The following is a 19,860-nucleotide window of genomic DNA, read 5'->3' as shown; positions in this document are numbered from 1 at the left end:
TTTTTTTTTTTTTGCAAATTCTTCTGTAAAAAAATGGCATGTGACCATATAGAAGGGGAAAACAGTGAAAGAAGAGGGTAAGATTTTTATTTATTTTTAGCGAGCGTGGTAAAGACCAACATTTCTTGTAGTAACTAAACTCTTGGTTCACTTAGATGATGACTTCGAAGTGAGTCTAATAGAGTCGATTTTTAATTGACCAGTTATTCTTCAGGCTTCCCGGCAAAACCACTTTCTCTTTATTATGTAGCAGCCATAATTTGTGTATGAGAGTCGTGATGAACTGAAAGGATTTCACAATTTTTTAGTGGAAAAATAAAATGGTCTCGTATGAGTAAAAACATTACATTACGGATCGCCGTTTAAATATTTGCTGCTTTGAATTAATCAATATACTGTACGCTTACGAGCTCGCTGAAAAGGCGTGAGTCTGGTTCGTGGCTGGTCAAAACATGGTTGAAACGGCCAATTAAGGAACTCGCAGTTAATCGCGTAGGGATCTTTGCGGCCTAGTATTACTCGCTATTTTTTTAGGCACCGGGACATGCGCATTTAGAGATATACACCCTGCGGAAAGAATAACAAAAAAAGATGACTTTACATAATTTTTGGATATTCTGAAGCACATTCAAGGATATATCGCTGAGTTCTCTGGCAATCAAGGTCCTGTCGTCAAATATTTAAAGGAAAAATTAAATTCTTATTATCACCTATAACTTTACTGGTACATCCCACTTTACTTGATTTCTGCCGAAGAAATCGATTTACGTTCAAATTGAGACCAGAATTTTATCGCTCATAAAGTTGCAAAATATGAACCCATGACCTCTGCGATACCGATGCAGCGCTCTAACAATTGAGCTAACATGCCAACTGGGAGCTGGTCTTTATGTTGGGCCTAAATAAACTATCCAAGTGATGAATAATGATTGTGGATATATAGTATATATCAAGAACTATTCCTTGCGCCGTGAACCTCTGCGCTTTTCAAGATTCTGAGAAAGCATTCCTTGATACACGCTTAAAGCCATGAAACAATTTTTAACTTAGGAAGAATACCATTAATTTCTTGGGGTACGTAATATATTAGTTAATGAACGATCTCAGGAGTAGGATAAAAAAATGATAATCTAATTAGAAGTGTTTGCAATCAGTGCTTGAACAGGTCAAGATAAAACGCAGACTGTAAACCGCGCAGACCGCGCAGACTAAGAAATTGTTTTGTTTTTTGTTTTTCTTTTTTATCTGACGAAACTTGACGAGGTTATTTCGAGCGTGTGTGAAATAAAAGTTTATTGAACAATTTCCAAGTGACCAGCAGATGGGACTCGAGGTTTCATTGGTATTTTGTTTTATTTATTTATTTTGCCAAAAATAAAAAATATGGGAAAACATATGTCACTGTTGGTGTGCATTTATTGCTCTTTAGAACTGAAGTCTGACGGAATAATTTGGTACAGTTGAAAGGTCGACGCCGGCTACGATGAATTCCCATCAGATGGAAAATAAACAAAAAAATTTGAGTACACACCTCTTAAGCGTATTATTTGATCAAGAATCGAGGCAAAACACTATTCCTAAATTAAAATGTTTTTTACAGTATTTGAAGTTTGTAGTTGATACACACCAGTGACTCTCCCATATTTGTGGAATGTTCTGCCGGAAAGTGATTAAAGTTTTATTTCTTTTATTTCTAGCCGTCATGGAAGCATTTAGTTTTGTTTAAAACTGTAGAAGCGAAACGGAGTACTTTAATCTGGCTCAAGATTGAGTTGAAGTAGTTGAATCACAGTTCAGGAGAAATGTGTTAAACATGGCACGCAACCCATTATGCACAAGAAATGCACCGGCATTCAAAAGGCGTTCGTTTGTTGTTCATCACTACTTATCATTAAGTCACTAACCAGTTCCCAAAAAAGATTTTTTTGCCTTCCATTTTAGGTCAACCTAGGCGTAGAATAAAAATTTTTAAGTGAGAAAACGTAATTTGGTTTCTAAGAATGAAAAAAAAATAATACTGGTGAAATTGGGTACCTATCGAAGTCGAGTGCGTGATAGGTCATGAATGAATTTGTTAGTGTCTCGCAAGCTGTAACAGCTGAAATTCAATAGCGAGCAAAGTGCTGACTGCTCGGTCTGCATTCCGCGTCTTATCATGACCGGTTTTGAACCACAGTGGGCTGCCACGGGAAGTTGCTGCATCGTATAGTAATTTTGAAACAGCTTGCGTGCTTCGAATTTCTTTGCGTTGCTAGTTAGGAGAGATTTTCGTAGTTTGGCGTTGATTTCGGTTTGGAGTGGTTTGGAGTGGAGGCGGTTTTAGCTTGCGGCCCTTGTCTCCCTTTCTTCTCTTAACGGCCTCCGGCCAAAAATGATTTCTTAAAAAGACGTTTCAAACGGCCATGAAGGGTGCAAAATATCACAAATACGTTGATTAATATTTCACTTAACTTTATTGAGATATTCAGACCGAGATGTTATTTAGATATGCAAATGTCAGAGCTTTCTTCATATTTATAACTCTCATATATTTTGTTCGTCGTATGTCAACAATTATTTAAGTACAACCACGAACACATATTGTGGTCTGCCAGACATGACCAAGGTATTCAAGAAATTGGCCTCGCCGATCACCTCTCAGAGACTGTTGGGTGACACTGGTGTTGGTATATCTTAAGTCTTTCTCCTTATCGTCTCTAGAGTTTTGGAGTCTTTTCCGTTCCCCTACAGCCATTTGCCTTAAAGTAAACAGCTCCATCTTAGAGGTCAGCCGCATCAATTTGGTGGGGAAATGATCAGTCCACCAATACTGTACATTCGGAGAAGAGAACAATGTCTCGAAAGCAAGGTTCGTCGAAAACTGTTCGCTTTGAGAAATCAATGCTGTCCAAGAGCGGTAACCAAGGAATATTTTCGAGCCATATAGAGGCTGCCGAAATTATAATCCTTCAATTTTTCGAGGCACACGGAAAAAATCTCTCAGAAACAGCTTAACGTCAAAAACCTTTAAGGCTGGTTTTCATTTGCGACAGAGTCGGAGTTTCAATTAGAAACACAAAACGATACAATCTTGTGACGGAAAACCATGCCAACGGAACCAGAAGAAAAATATAGATGCCAACCCCGTTTCCTATCATCCATTGAAAACTGGATTAGAGCCGTCGTACGTCATCGAGAACTGACAATGTGATTGATTTGTTTTTTCCGCTTCCGCTTTGTCTCTGCGAAATACATCAATTTGTGTTGGTCACCCTGTTGTTGAAAAATTTTGATTGCGTTACACTGTTACACTGTGCGTCTTCATACGCCACTGTTATGGCATTTTGCCTGCTCTTCTTTAGATCAAATCGTTTAATCCTCATAAAAAAAAATAGAAAGGTGATAAAAATATTGGAAATTCGTGAAGCAAATATCATTGCTTCAAAATGAATAGATATGTTAGTTTTGAAGCGGAACATTTCGTAAGCATCCTTCTAATTTGCATAATTGCATATAACATGACATGCTCGGTTTGAACGGTTCAAAGTCAAATTTTTCCCGGAATACGAGCTCTCGAAAATCATGGATGACTATCAAAGCATCGCTTCGAAAGGACAACGTCTTGCCTTTGCTCACATTCTCGTTGGGTTTGCCCTGATTGTTGCCGGCATTGTGGACAGATTACAGCTGGAGTCTTATCTTGGTTATTCATATTTTGGGATTTGGGTCGGCATTTGGGTAAGATGGAATGTGGCAATGCAATATTTTAGTGAATGTTGCACTAAAGTCATCGCGAGAGTATTCCGGGCGTTAAGATAAAATTAGAACATTTTGAAAGTCGCTGAAAGATGTAGCTTCGGAGACTTTATTCGATAGATTGCCTAATGTCTCACTCGCTCGAATCGTCCATACAAGTTGGTATTTGAAACTGTGTAAAAGTGTTGTGGTTTGAGTTATGCTGATTAGCAAGTATACATTATCTGTCTACCTTCATTCACACGAGACTAAGACTAAAAATTGGGCAGTTTGACAGCTTTCATTAGCCACAATAAAACAAGCGAGTTAAGTTACAGAATAGACGTGAATGGCTTTGATTTGAATGGACAAACAGAAAATAAAATGTTCCGGCTAGACTGTAAGTTGTTTCTCATTACCCAAGATTACGCGATTAAAACAAGCACTCAAAATAAACTGAACAACTATTTCCAACTAATGTCCCTTTTCTTTCAATCGAAGTTTGAAGGCAATTTACATTTATTATGACTCTTTTCTGTGCAACCGGAAGTCATTTGACCTTTGACCAAGTATGTGTGAAAAAGCAAGTATCGACACGAGCTGCCTTACACGTACATAATCATGTTTATACAAAAATAAATCTGCAATTAAATAAATCGCTTGTACGCGTTTCATGTTGCAGAAGCTCTACAAGATGAAATCATCAAGTTAATTTTATTTTATTCGATTGACTTATACTCATTTATAATTTATATTTACGTTAGGTCGCTAAATTTCCGTTGAAAATGAAAAAAAACAAAGCGTGAGTATTTAAGAAGAGTCGCAAAAGTCTAACTTTGTGCTCTACTGCTCATATGACTTATTACGCAACACTGAATGTTAAGGCCTCTTCTACACTTATGTGTAGCTCGATTCTCAAACGTTGGCTCGCTCGACGAGGAGGGAAGGGGACAAAGCGATATTATCATCATTTTTAAAAATACCATTATGCTAATCTAAAGCTTTAATCGTAGATGTGTATCACAGGAGGCCTCGGTATCTCTGCTACTAAGATGTTCAGAACGTCAACAACCAACATCTATGTAAGTACATGTACATCTAAGATTTTGTATAGCGCAATTCCGACAACCGCTTGGGAACTTGCTATTTTAAAAGCAAGTTCTAGAAACGTTTGAGCTCGCTGATTGGCCAGCGTGGAGTTGAACATTGCTAAGTAATATTTACTTCCGAGTTGCCAAACGCACGTCAGGAGTTTAGTTTCCGATCATTTTTCGATACAAGGACTGAAATAAACTGTATTTTTTTCTTGTTCAGTAAAAACAATTATTAATCTCAGAGTTGGATGGAAATTTACCTCCGATTCGGTGATTCGATATCATTCAATATTTTATTGTGAATACATAAACAATGCTGCTACTACTTAAAAGACTGCGAGCGTATACCAGGCATTGTTATATTCTGGAGTCTGTGTAAATACTCGTATTACAATGCTAAAACAAATTACGCTATTTATCATCTCACTAGCAATTGTACAAAATCATTCAAATCCTCTTTGTTATTCGTCGTAAAGATTTTGAATAATTCAATTGTTAAATGTCGAATATTGACTACAGACAGACCAAGAGAGAACCTTTCATTTTATCTCTTTAAGGCGGCCCTGTTTATGGCATTTTCCATTGTATCGTCTATTAGTGGCCTACTTATCAGCTCCTTATACGGAGCGACAGAATTGAGAGCTTTCAGTATAACCATGGTAATCCTTGGTGCTCTTGAGTTTGGCATTGGAATTGCAGCGTCTGTATGCTGCTGCTTGATGAAGCCTTGTACATGCTGTTGTTGTGTCTCCCAAGATGAGGTATTGTTTGTAAAATAATTCAAAGAAACGTTGAATTTGTGTTTGTTTGGGTGATCATGACAAATATCTAGCCTGCTTAGCCTGTCCTTCTGCCCTACCCTCATCACTCTTATTTACCTACTTACCTTCCTTCCTTCTAGCTTGTCTACCTATCAACCTTCCCAACCACTGACTTATTTACCAACCCACCCACTCACCCACCAGCCTGCCTGCCCACTTACTGCCCTACTTCCTTGCTGACCCATCTACCTACCTACTGTTTTAACTAATTACCCACAAACGTTCCTACCAATTTACTTTTTCACCAACTCACCCACCCACCTACTTACTTACTTACCTCCCTATCTACCCACCAACCTGCCTACCTACTTCCTGACCTACCTCCTTACCCACCCACCCATTTACCTCAATCCCTGTCCATCTACCAACCTGCCTACCTACTTGCAAAAGTACCTACATAAACATTTCCTATTTAGCTACATATGTCCTCAACTACCTAACTGTTCGACTAGCTACCTGCCCAACTTCTCACCCAACCCACCAAACTACCTACCTACCTACCTACCTATTAATCTGCCTATGAACCCAAGTAACTGCCTACCTACCTACCTACCTACCCTCTTGCTTACTCATCAACCCGCCTCCCATCCTACCTACCCAGCTACCTACGTTGCTTACCTACCCACCCACCCCACTAACCTGCCTTTGTGCTCGCCTAACCACCCATCTCTTTACCCTTCTACTTACCCACCTCCACCTTACCTACCCACCTTCGTTGCTTACCCACGTGTTTACCTTCTTGTCTGTTTTCATATCCAGCCATTATTAACCCACCTGGTTATCTATTTACTTCCTTGCCTATCTAACTGCCCATCAACCACCTCTTTTCCTGCGTCAAGTCCTATTCAAAAATCTGTGGGAAAGATCTATGTAAACAACAGCCTCTATTTGGCGCTAAAATATGAGCAGATATTTGTGAGCGGATATCATCTGTTCCAAGATGCAAACAGTTTTCCGTGAGCGGATCTGGAGGAAAACTAAGAACTTCCAAGAACAGATAATGTCCAAGGACAAAATATCAGTTCATATTTCCAAGCAATATAGAGGCTACTGTTTTCACTATCCTTCAAAGATTTTGCAGCGCGCGTAAAAAAATGTTTACGAACTGCTTACCATATGCAGGGTGGGTTCTTTTAAGTGATTGCCGGTACGACTTTTGGAAAAAAAAATTCCCTTTTTCTGTAACAACCACAAAACCCTATACAATCTTGAATAAAATTTGAAACTAAGACTTATCGTAATAGATATAATGTTTAAAAATTTGAGAATACCGCTTGAGTAATAGTCTCAGATATGACCCAGTTTTAGCTGGAGTATCTTCGCTCTCGCGTTGCGTTTAGATCAATCGCGGGCGAGCAAAAATGTTTGATGGATCGTAAGTACATATACACACACCCTTTATAGTCATATTACATAAAACAAAATGTACCTTCCTAACGTATCCCACCCACATATTTACCAATATACATATTTGCAGAGCACTATTTCCTTTTCAATGTCATAATTTCCTTTCTTTTCTCATCTAAAATTTTTAGAGACGACCTTTGGTGCATCCTCCAAGTGTTCAGCCCATATTGGTTGACAGACGAACTAACTATGTTGCCGTCGTAGTCCCTCCGTGAAAAAATCGCATTCAAGGAAAGTGAAATTACGTGATTCCCTAGATCATCAATCCAAAATTTTCAATAAAATTCTTATAATTTTTTCTTGTCATTCGTGAGTTGACTACTTGAGTGACTAAAAAAAAAACCTAATAGAAAAGTGATATCACATTTTAATAAACAGGCGTGGATTCGTCTCGTAGTTTCATTCTTAATGATAAAGGCATTAAAATATTTACTTTCTTTGATGATTTTTTTTTATCGGAAATAAAACTAGTCTTATCCTACTTTTTTTAACTGAAAGTCTTATTTTTGCTTTTTGGACGTTCTTTTTTGTTTTGTTTTGCTTTTTGTGTTATTTCTTTTTTTTTCCTAAAATATGTTTTTTTTTTTGTTTCACTTTTATTTTGCAGATTATGTAAGACTTGCTTTATGTTAGAATTGCGTTTTTTTGTTTAGTGTTACCTTAGAGTTTTACGTCAGTTTAATCCCGAGTTTTTCCTATAAAATTCCTAATGAAGACGAAATTGAGAATCAAAAAGTTAGTAATCATTAAGTTGATTCTTTAATATTTGAAGTAAACCTTCTCAAAAAGTGTCTTATGGAGATATCGTAAAGCCTTCTCAAAAAGAGTCTTCTGGAGATAATGTCTATGATAAACTTGGGAAGAGACTACAACGACATTTTTTGGGTGGAAAAAAATTCGTCTGAGCTCCATGACACTTCGCTGGCACTCATTGATATCCCTGAGTGGAGAGAGGGACTATGGAGAGAGGGACGAGTGGGTGGAGAGAGGCACTCGTTCTATATGTGAGTCTATTCAAAGTGTCTTTCCAAAGACCTAGCCATGGCTCGAGCCCAGACCTCTTAGTTCAGCGCGGCAATTGGTCGTGCCATGTGCCATGAGGCAGAATACAACCTGCTAAACATTTAAAGCGCTTAGTAACTGAGACAGTTCTTGAGCTCCTGTAAAACGCCTATTTCGATCACAACTCAAGAAATCTAGTGAACCTTTACTGATTTTAATTCATTTTATTTTGACAATCCATATTATGCCAACACTATCAAATGTATTTGCAGATTTTATGTTTATTTTTTCTCAGAGGCCACGGTAACGTATCCTGCAATCTGATTGGTTCTTAGAGCGGTCTGGGTTTTCCTTATATTTGCCCACGGACACAGGAACGCTTTCGTGAGTCGCTGAGTACAACTCTAACTTCCTTGCCATTTTCCATCAATAAATTTTGTTTTGCCGGCTGGGCATTATTTTTAAGCAAAGCATTTTTACCAAATCAAGCCAATTAATAACTTATTAATCGTCTGGTTACCGACAGAAAATTTTTTTCGAAATTAGTTTGTAGAAGCATATTTGTGATTAAATGAGTTGACTCGCGGCCTATAAATAGTTTTCCGTCTACTTTAATTCTTCACAAATGTAACTCAGAAAGTTAAAACTGAGATATTTATTGATAACTGAATTAATCGATAAAACTTTCATTCATTTAATGTCTGAATTCACTCAAACTATTTTTTCGTTGTCGCGAAGTTTTCAGTCCTACTTCAAATACGCTTTCGGTAAGTCTTTTCGAGTCGACCTGTTCAATTTACCATTTGCACCGTAAATTTCACTGCCAAAACCATATGACTTCAACAGGCTAAAGCTGCGTTAACTTCCCCTTGGGTCTACTTAAAGTATCTCATTTGTCTCGAGTTATATGGCAGAAGAAGACAATAATTTACACGCTCCGTGGTTTCAGAGTTTGATTAGAGACCTTTTAAATCACCTTTATCGATACGCAAATGAAGATATTTCGATGAAGTCTATCTGTTTAACTTGCATTATCTCTGTTTTAACAACCATTTACTCGCTCAGAAATAGTTCAGTTTAATGAGGATCTTGCCGTTATTACAGCCCTAGATCATTCGGGTTATTTAGGCCGGAATTTTATGAAGTTTTAGAAAAAAAATAAAATAAAAATTTTATCCACCAGCTTAGGTCGGTCCGTATTAGGAAAAACTATGCCCTCTGTTTATAAGGTACAGTTTTTCCCAGCATAGACCTCCCAGCTGGCGAATAACATAGATGGCTCCACCTAGACACATGAGGTTAGTTATATCGACGCTCTAATGAAGTTTGACTTAGATTTTATGAAACGGCATTGTATTTTTTCACTTTTTTTCTGCCTATTTACTCCCTATTCAGAGTTGACTAATTTGTTTATGAATGTATAATACCTCAATCAAGCACAAGGGGGGTGAGAGACAGACACTTCAAGAAGTTTCTGTTTCCTGTTGTGTTTATTTCTGTTCGTTTGACGTTAATTATTTTTTTTTTGTCCATAGAGTTCAACCTGATTATGAAACGCGCATAATTCATGGTGAATCATTGTAGATGATTTTTGTGGTCAAGATCATTATAAGTACGCCCTTGATTCATTTTTCAGAAATTTTGCTTTTTGACTTTAACTATAAATTGAGCCAATAAATTTACTTCGTTAATTGGCAGTTTGAAGGGCACAGATATGTTTAACACTCCACCAAATATTAGGAAATTTTACGGACAGAAACGCAATAAATCCCATTCGAAACATTTCGATTCTTATTCCAAAAAACTCAGAGTGACTCACTGGCTTTAAGCTTAATTTCGTCATCGTGACTCTTTTAGACGCTGAGGAGATTAAGCATGGTGCGGAAGCACAATGCAATACCGATAAATTCTGGTCAAGAGAAACACTTTTATGGGTACAATGATAAGTTACATGTAAAATTGTTTTCGGGGCCTAATCAGATGGTACAATTTACACTCACGTCCTCCTAATGGACACAGTCGTGGTCTCCCCATTCATTCCGTCTACAGTGAGATAACCAATCTTCCGTCCCTAGGCATATGACTTATTCCATCCAGATCGGACCAGATCCCTGACCGCGTCTAGAACAGCCGTGAGCCTGACATCCATCAGAAAAGCCAAGCTGACGACACACGACGTTGGCCTCGTTGATTGTCCAGTGATCATCACACACTGAGAAAAATTAAGAGTGCCGATTTTTCCTAGAGTTTTACATCCTGTTGAACTACATGCATGCCTTGATGTAGGGAAAATTAAATTAGCGTAACTCCATTTTCTACATATAAACAAAAATGTACAAACTAAAATCCCTTCATTTGCTCTGACGAGGGGCAAACGCCAAAGATAAAAGTATAAAGAGCTTTTCTGAACGGCTTCAAGCGTTCTTCGGGAACCATAACAAACTTTAGTATATAAGTAGACACTCTGATTGGCTACTAAAACTCCAAATGTCCGTTGCTATTCACCTCTTACTAATTTGCTTGGGATTTGCGCCCGAAAATAGTATAAACATGGTAGGAATAAATTAGCTAAAAACTGATATCTTGCCATTTTAGTATACACTAAAACAACTGCTCACCTCAATGTCGGTGGCTAGCAATGGATATTTACCTTGCCACTTCGCTACCACCAGCCATTTCCACTCAGGTGAGTAGTTCTTAAGTATTATTTCGAACTAAATCTACAAGAGATACTTAATTGCACTGTCCTTTATAGCACTTATTAGAAATAATACATGATTTATACATAATTCTTTCTAGATAAAAATACAAAAAATATGCCTTCAGCTCTAATCCAGTGCTAAAAGCCAAAGAATTAGCATTGATAAGTGATGGTTTGTACATTCGTTCCGTGGTATACGTAACTCGCTGCTTTCACCAGATCCCTCACATGTTCTTAACACGTTGAGTCATTTAGTTCACAGTGGTGTGCTTCCGCTCCATTTTGTCTAAAATAAAGTTCACACTGACACAGTTATGGTTCAGCCGGGTAACAACGATATTCACTCGTGTCCCTGTCAATCACTCTGATGTTTGCTATTAGACGTTCCCTCACGAAGAACAAAAAAAAAAAATTTAAGGAAACATCCAATTATTCTAGTTCTATCCCTCTGAGAGTTTAAGACATTGCTTAGCATGTTATTTAGAGATGACAATACGAATATCAATGATTCCGGCATTTTTCTGGATCCTCTATGGCAATAACAAAATACTGAGGTTTAACGGGTATTGGAAACAGCGTTTGCATGCGATATCAATCGGTTTTTCGATTCGGTTACCTCGGTAGAATATTTGATCTCCAAAAGCCATCAAAATCTTTTCAATATAAATGTAAATTTTAAAAAGAAGTAAATTCTTTACATAGCGGGCGATCGACAAGTTATTTAAAATTCATAATTTATAAAGATTTAGTAGTTGCAGTAGTTTACGGACAGAGGTAAAGTAGAAACTCTTAAAGCCCAAACCTGAGGGGTATTAAAACTTGATAACCGCTCCTACTTAGCATTTAACAATTTTAAAGGAAAAAATCTTGAAGATGAAATCACCACTGGTGTATACCTTGCTTTTAAACCCAAATTGACCTTACCTATTTGAAAGGTTGTTAACTGTTTGGTGCTGAACTATACCAAACATATTTTGTATTTTTATTTAATCAGTTTGTTTGTTAGGAACACACAGTTTCAATAAGGATATTACAAAGAGCCCTAGAAACCCTCTTAAAGTTTAAGATCTTTCTTAAAAATTAAAAGATGAAATTGAATATCAACTTGAGGATCAGTAATATTACAATAATAATCGCGAAACATCTTACCTACTCGTCGACTAGGAAGATTTCGTGTCCCCTCTGCTTATTTAGTATCATGTTTATTTCATACTTGAAGTTATTTCTTTATCCACGCTGGAAAAATCTTTTGCGATGGAAATTTGGTTAAATAACAAATGCAAAGTTATTTCCACTGATTATGTAAGATTGTATTATTTCTTCATTATGTCTAGACTAAAGAAATATTAATGGATCTTATAATGTGAAACTCATGTCTTTTGAAGGACATTGCGAGAACTCTGTTGGACTTTTTTTTTTTAATCGAAAATTTGGTAAACTGAGTCACTGCAGTGACGATCGTGGTACCCTCATCTCCAGAAATGTCTCAGAGGGACAAAAAAAGTGAATAAAGGGAGAATTTTTGCTCATAGATAATAACAAAACAAAGGACTAAAAAATGACAACAGTTTTACCTTCAATTTTCAGTCTCTGAAATGATGCATTTCGAGGTTTGTTTTAAATAACAGCCAAAGTCTCTGTCTCATGTCTTCAAAACTCGGCCAAAAAGGAACCTTTATGATATTAGAGAAATATCTGACAACAATCCGCCGAATAAAATTGCGCTGCTTAGTTAAAAGAGGGATATGTTTACTTCTCGTCTCAAGGACATGGATAGTACATTGTTTTGCTGCATACTTAAAATAACTTATAATTTTTTTCCTGTCTTCTTCCATCTGCTATCTCTATCTTTTGACTCCACTTTCCCACATGTATTATTCCCTCAATCTCAGTTATTTTTTCTTAATAACCGTCATTCCTTTTGTTCTCGTGTTCTTTTTATTTACCATAATTCAAATTCTGATAGATTTTTTCCGCGGAATTTTTTTCTTGTTGTTTTTAAAAGCTTCGAAGGAGAGCGTTCCAAAATTTGGCTTACATTTTATTTTTCCTAGATACGCTGAGAGGGTACGTCTAAAAGCAATCAACACCAAAGGTATCAGTTCATTGTTGCTTCGAAATTATTAAAGAAATCGCCTGTCGCGAGAGCCGCTTACAAAAACATTCTTAAGTGTGAGGAATTCAGTTCCCTAGGTTACGAGGCACAGTGTCTCACGGCCACTTAAAAGCACTTTCTGTGTCAACTTGATCTCCAAGAGTCTTTTTTTTTAATTGTTATTTTCCAAGTAAACTAACTTCAAATTCCATGGTTGACTTAGTTGTGCGTAGATTAACTTACAAATGTGCAAATAAGACTGTAACTATTTATCCCCTTAGAGGCGTTAAACGATTTTTATTCTATCCCAATCAAATTTACCCAATCCTCGCTCAAGGCTCAGTAATTTTCCAATGACCTATCACCATTCATTAGAAGTTAATTCCCAGTCAATTTTCTGTAGCCCTCCCCTTATACTGTGTTGGTGACAACTGACATCCCCTTCCGTTCCCCCTGAAAACCACCTGATCTCCCCAATTCCACCCCCTTCCCCCTAAGTGATATTTGATGACTGGCTCCATGGTAATCGTTAATGAAGCAACAAATACAAAATCATGAATATGGGTAAAACTAAGTGACAGAGTTACATTGTTCCTTCTCTATAATATAACATAATGAATATGGGTAAATTAAGTAACAACGAGCTTGTCGCCTCTCTATAATATAACATAGTGGATATGGGTAAAACTGAGTAAGAAAACAACATTGTTGCCTCTCTATAATATGACATAATGAATATCAGTAAAATTGAGTAACGGAACGAGCTTGTCGCCTCTCTATAATTTAACAACGGATATGGGTAAAATTGAGTAACAGAACAACACTGTTGCCTCTCTACAATATAACATAATGAATATGGGTTAAATTGAATAACAACGAGCTTGTCGCCTCTCTATAATATAATATAATGGATATGGGTAAAATCGAGTAACAGAACGACATCGTTGCTTCTCTATAATATAACATAGTGGATATGGGTAAAACTGAGTAAGAGAACGACATTGTTGCCTCTCTTTAATATAATGGATATGGGAAAAAGTGAGTAACAGAACGACATAGTTGCCGTTCTATGGTATAACATAATGAATATGGGTGTAATTGAGTAACAAAACGAGCTTGTCGCCTCTCTATGGTATAGCATATTGGATATGGGTAAAATTGAGTAACCGAGCGACATAGTTGGCTCTCTATAATATAACATAATGGTATGGGTAAAATTGAGTAGCAGAACGACATGTTGCCTCTATAATATATCATAATGAATATGAGTAAAGTTGAGTGACAGAACAACATTGTTGCCTCTCTATAATATAACATAATGGATATGAGTAAAAATTGAGTAACAGAACGACACAGTTGCCTCTCTATGGTATAAAATATTGGATATGGGTAAAACTGAGTAACGGAACGACATAGTTGCCTCTCTATAATATGTTTTTCTGACACCTGTTGTTTGTTCTATTATAATATTCAGGAATATCCAGCTTTACTTTCTAAATGTCGGTAAAGTTTACACACCTTAGGTCTATCTAGTTCATTTTTGGCTTTGACATTTGAAAATCCCCAAAATGGTTGTCAAACAAACATCCTTTTGAGAAAACGACAGCAGTCTTCATAGAAACAAACACTACCTAAGCAGTAGTGAAAGTGATGCCTGAAAAATTCAGGCCTGCGCGGGATTTGAACCCATGACCTCCGAGATACCGGTGTAGTGCTTTACGAACTGAGTCAACTAGCAAATTAGAGAAGGACAACCAACATAATGACATATTGTTACTGAAATGCTCGATCAAGAGAAAATGAGGAGATCGAGCTGAAGCTTAAGATATGCTAGTTGTTCTAATGTTACTATGAAATAGTCTCTTAGGCAAAAGTCAACACTTCCCTACGAAATCAACCTCGACCTAATGTCTAAGTTAAAGAAATATAACGTCCAACGCCCTGATTCACTATCTCAGTCTGTAATTTTTGTTTGTAGTTTGGTAGCTTATGGTTGGTTTGCTCTACTGTAATATTATCGTCACCTGACCATGACCTACAGAGCTGTAACAACAATCATTATGTTGATTGTTTCCAGCATTGAACGACCCACCTCCACCGCCACAGGAATTACCTAGGTCTTTACCACTACCTCCCCCAGAGTACCCTCCTCCTCCTCCTCCCCCCCCCCGACCATCCCCAAGCACCACCTCCTCCCCCAAACCCACCAGTGACATCGTTGTAACGGGCTCTCCCATCCACCCCTCCCTGAAGAAATCCCTTACCACCCTCTCCACCCTCTCCCACGGTTCCATTGAAATACGCTCCACTTCTTCCACTTGAACAAAAGCCGCCACCACCTCCACCTGAGAAAAAAAAACGATACATGGAAATTGATCTAAGGATACGGTAGACCTTCGAGGGCCAATATTTTGGGAATTGTCTTGGAATTTTTTTTCCATGTAAAACTGAACATTGTTATTTGACATAAAGTTTCCGAGAAACATTTATGTAAAGTATTGAAATACACCCGAGTTATTGGAAAAAGAAAAAAAATATATTTCTGAACTTAATTCGTCAGCAGGCCAAACTGTGAATAGCCAATTATAACATGTAAACATAAATGACTCCCCAAGGGTTTCTTGATCCTTGAATTTCGTAAACATCTCATTGTTTCGGTTGCACGTTGAGATCTTTGCTATATGTCTGCGTTAAAAACTAGAATGGGAAAAGAAGTCTGGCTGTCTGCGTAAGAAGTAAAGAAATTAAGCACGGTATGGCGAAATGCATAAGGACTTGTGGTTTAAGCAATCTTCGTTACTCGCACTCGGCCAGTGACTATTAAGTTTTGCCACGGCGTGCCCAAGCCGCTTTTAAGTTAAAAATTATTTTAAAAAAGATTTGAAATCGAAATTGCCATTCAGCTGAATTGAACTAAAGGTCTGTTACGGGTAACTAATGGATAGAAACTTACAGAATATGTTGAATATGTTTCTGAGAGTCTCTACAGGACGCCTCCATGTTTCTGTTGGCCGTCGGAATTCTGAGTTTTTTCGATATTGATATAACTTGACATGTGGTCATCCAAACGCGTGAATTTTCGGAAAAGCAAAAAAGCCTAATTCTTTTTTTTTTTTTTTTTTGCGAGCGTGCCTTCTTTGAACGAATTAATAAGGCATGTAAACTTCACCATGGTTGCCATAACATTTGGTCCAAAGACTCCCAAGATAACAACTCAGGCTATTTGATAATTTAATATATAATAATGTTCAATTCTGTGGTTGAGGCAGAATTTCATAATTTCTTCTGGGTTTTTAAAATGTTGAAATATCAGAGGAAGTGATACTCTAAAGAATGTAAAGGTAAAGATGCCTAGAAGGACACTGAGTGAAAACTGTGATCTATCTTTTCATGCTCAGTCAGAAACTAGATTGATAATGACATTGCCACGTTATCAGCACTAGTCTTGCATAGAGACCAGGAACGTACAACCTGATTAAGTTGCTGCTAAGGCCATGAAGAGTAAGAAAACATCACAATATATTTTTACCTGAAACGCCATCACCAGCCGTCTGTGCACCATGTCCGTTGCTTCCCCCTGACCATGATTGGTATCCAGGATTCCCTGTTGTTTGTGTGCTGGCGTCACATCCTCCATGTCTTGAATTAACACTTTGCAAACCTCCCCCGCCTCCAGCTATAATCAAAGGTGCATTGGCTCCTCTCACTACAAATGTACCTCCACCACCTCCAGAGGACCACCTCAGCTTGTTTATTCCTCCTTCTTGACCAACAATTATTTGTATGACTTCACCCTTGTTTAGGCGAAATTTTCCGATCATAATTGCTCCTCTTCCTCGGTACTGAGCACTGTTGGGAGTTGGATCGTATCCTCCTGCTGCTCCGATGGCTTCTATTCTGTAGTCACCAGTGTACGGCACAGTCCATTGTTGAATACCGCTGGACAGTGTAACTTGCCCGTCATGGTCCTGACCTGTGTAGTGACTGCCCAGCGTCGTTGGACCATATCTTCCAGTGGCATTGATATTTGTGAAAACGGCTTGGAATTCTGAGGGATAAAAAAAGTTTACTTGAACAATTTTTTGATATCACACGTTCTTTCATTCAATTGAGAAAAATAAAGAAAATTGATGTGATCCATCATTGGTTTTTGTTTGATTGCCTGTTCCTTTTCTTTTTTATTATTATTATTTAATTTTTTTTACTCTAAAACTCTTTAAGAGCGTAGTAGTAGTGGTAGTAATTGAAAACTTGGCAGAACTTTTACATTTGGAAATTTGGTTAAACATATTCATGAAAATCTAGCTTTTTCCAAATGGATATGATGCAAGCTATTTCAAATTATGGTTTGATCAACTTATACGCGAATTATGGTTATGAACCGGTGGTGTTGGTTGATGAGAATCTCATCAGATTCCATATAATTACTGTAAAGACGTTGCACTGATTAACAATCAAAACATCTGTCATACTAACTGCAACTAAATCCTGGCTTGCATTTGCATGTGTAAGAGCCAATTGTGTTGTTGCAACTTGCATTATAATGACAACCGTGGGTATCACTGATGCACTCATTTATATCTGAAAAAAACAAACAAACAGAACAAAATAGTGATTGATGTTACAGCATAATTATCTTCGAATGATAGACAACGCTGAAGTGGAAATAACTCTCTTGAATTCCAATGGGGCATTCGAACAACTCATATTATCACAGAGGACCAGGTATAGAAACTGGGTAATGTGGAAAGACACAAAGTCTGGCCCATTCCAAGGTTACGAGATTTTCGTACTGTAGTCCACTGCTTTCTAGGGCTTTAAAAAAATCGTTCTAGCGGAGAAGAATGCATCCATGGAGTAAGAGGGTTTTTTTGTTTTGTTTTGTTTGTTTTTTCTTTTTACATAATTGGTGCACTTGTTTATTTTAACAATTTTAATGAAGAAAAAAATTATATATCAAAAGCTTCTTTTTAAAAAAAAGATTCATGGAGCACCGGAGCTGTTACAAAAATGAGACACACTCATTTATACACGTTATAGAAGCAATTACAAAAAAAATAAATACAAATAAACAAGTTTATGGAAAGTGAGTTCTCCTAATAAAACTGATTGTGTGAATTTATTGATTTTTTTCCCTGAACGTACACAAGAAGAGAAGACCAAAAAAATTCAGAATAAACTGAAATACCGAAACACAAAGTTCTTTTTTTACCTTGTTCACATCTTTCTCCCATGAAACCAACTTTACACACTAAGCAAATGTATCTCTTGTTGGTAAACCCATTGACGCAGGTCATATTTTGAGGACAAGGCTTGCTGGAGCACGTATTCTACATGGACAGATTTATTTTTAGTAACATTTTTATCAAGAAAAATAAATAAATAAACATCATCGGGTAAAATCCATTTTTTCCGCACCTTTGAAGCCCAATACATATATCCTTCTTGGGGTTTTAGGTCATCAGGATGTTGGGTGTGATCAGAATCACTCAGTTGACAGACCCGTAGGCCATTCTTGTCAGGTGGACCAATGTTCACCGACACACAGGAGTTTTCCATGAGGCACCTATTTTTGCAGTCACTATAAGGCTCAATTCCCATGGTTAAATAAATTTCTTTAAAAACGTGGCGTTGAAAAGCTTGTCCTTCAAAGGATTTCAGAAACATAAGACGTCGGCAACCACGGTCTGCAAGGGATTTGCAAGATAAATGATAACAAGTGTCATTAACTTTTTGTAACAGTAAATTCTTTAAAACTAGTGACATAAATTTCGAGCCTATATAAACAAAACGCCCAAATCACAGACGAAATTAAAAGAATCTGAATGGTACATAACGATACTGATGCTTGAGTAGCTAGCTATTGAGAAATTTCTTTGGTAACCAAGAATTGAGACGATTTGTCTTTCTCGATGAGTATAAAAATTTATGCAGGAAGAGGGAGTTTTTGAATTAAGCAAAACAAGCTACTTATTTCCACTAAATATATGAAATACATGTCTGTTAAATAGACCCCTAAGTGATTGAAAATTCGTTTCAAAAAGTGAAGTAAATATCGCTCTTTGGTTGGCATCATTTTTTCTTTAAAACTAACAAAATATTCAATACCTCTCTGACAAAGAAATTTGGAACAAGAGCGTAATGAAAACATCAACAACAAATTGTCATTGCGTTTTTTTTGCCTTATTTCGAGCAACTGAAAATTAATCGAGTTTCGTAACTTTTCCTAAAATCATTGACTGGGGTGAATTTTTATTAATATTCCTACTTCTTTTAGTTGAATAGCTAAGTTGCAGGCGATCTTACAAGAGATACAATTAGAACTTCAAAAATAGAAAATAAGTAAAAATTCCAAATTAATTTAGTCCTAAAATTTGTCAGTGTAAGGTTAGCATTGAAATAAAAGTCAAACACAGAGATGAATGCTCAAAAAGTACGTAGTCTTTCCCCTTAAGGAAATCTGATATAACATTTCTTTAAACAGGTAAGAATTTTATGTCTACCCTATGCCAAGAGATAATTTAGTGCAATACTGAATCAAATTTGGCTAAGATTTAAAGAACAGAAAAAAGTGTAACTTCCTACCTTTATTTCCTTCCGTGGAGCAGTGAAGCCATGCTCGTAACGGAGCACACAATAACAACAGAGATAAAAATAGAAAATTGTTCCTTTCCATTGGTCGCTTAGTGACAAGTTTTGGATCTCACATCCAAAGGCAAGCACGAAATTCCATGCATTATCAATGTTTCCCAACTCTTAGAAATATCCAGCACTGAAAAATTGGACTTCCAGGCCGTCGACCGAATATTTTCACAGTTTTGTTTAACCAGAGAATGATAATGTTAATTTTTAACCTGCGACAGATCCGTAAAGAAGATCAGCGGAGCTGGGCTTCGGGTGAGAAAACTGCTGCTTGCCATGCATTCAGACACCTATTTATTGCATGATTTAACTTAATTCTTACATTTGACCAATAGCAAAACGTCTTCTAAAACTTGTCATAACACGCGAAAATTCAAACAGTTT

General features: G+C 37.0%; 1 protein-coding gene and 1 pseudogene across 1 annotated transcript; one reads left to right on the top strand and one right to left on the bottom strand.

Annotated features, from left to right (window-relative positions):
* Positions 1–3,292: 3,292 nt before the first annotated feature.
* Positions 3,293–7,527, top strand: LOC149051994 (uncharacterized). Its single transcript, XM_089210395.1, has 4 exons — positions 3,293–3,717; positions 4,728–4,796; positions 5,366–5,569; positions 7,165–7,527. Exons 1-4 carry the CDS (start codon positions 3,562–3,564, stop codon positions 7,249–7,251), a joined length of 516 nt encoding a protein of 171 aa, XP_089066521.1. The 5' UTR covers positions 3,293–3,561; the 3' UTR covers positions 7,252–7,527.
* Positions 7,528–14,837: 7,310 nt separating this feature from the next.
* Positions 14,838–19,579, bottom strand: LOC149051993 (uncharacterized; annotated as a pseudogene).
* Between the last annotated feature and the right edge of the window lie 281 nt (positions 19,580–19,860).

This window comes from Pocillopora damicornis, chromosome 1 (genome assembly GCF_964200805.1).
Source record: "Pocillopora damicornis chromosome 1, jaPocDami1.2, whole genome shotgun sequence".
NCBI classification, from domain to species: domain Eukaryota; kingdom Metazoa; phylum Cnidaria; class Anthozoa; order Scleractinia; family Pocilloporidae; genus Pocillopora; species Pocillopora damicornis.
Note: the sequence above shows the minus strand (reverse complement) of the source record. Positions and strands in the feature narration are given on the sequence as shown.

Coding starts and splice junctions, on each gene's coding strand:
- LOC149051994 (XM_089210395.1), top strand. CDS start 3,562: ATGGATGACTATCAAAGCATCGCTTCGAAAGGACAACGTCTTGCCTTT. Junction 3,718..4,727: donor GGATTTGGGTCGGCATTTGG/GTAAGATGGAAT, acceptor CTTTAATCGTAG/ATGTGTATCACAGGAGGCCT. Junction 4,797..5,365: donor CGTCAACAACCAACATCTAT/GTAAGTACATGT, acceptor TATCTCTTTAAG/GCGGCCCTGTTTATGGCATT.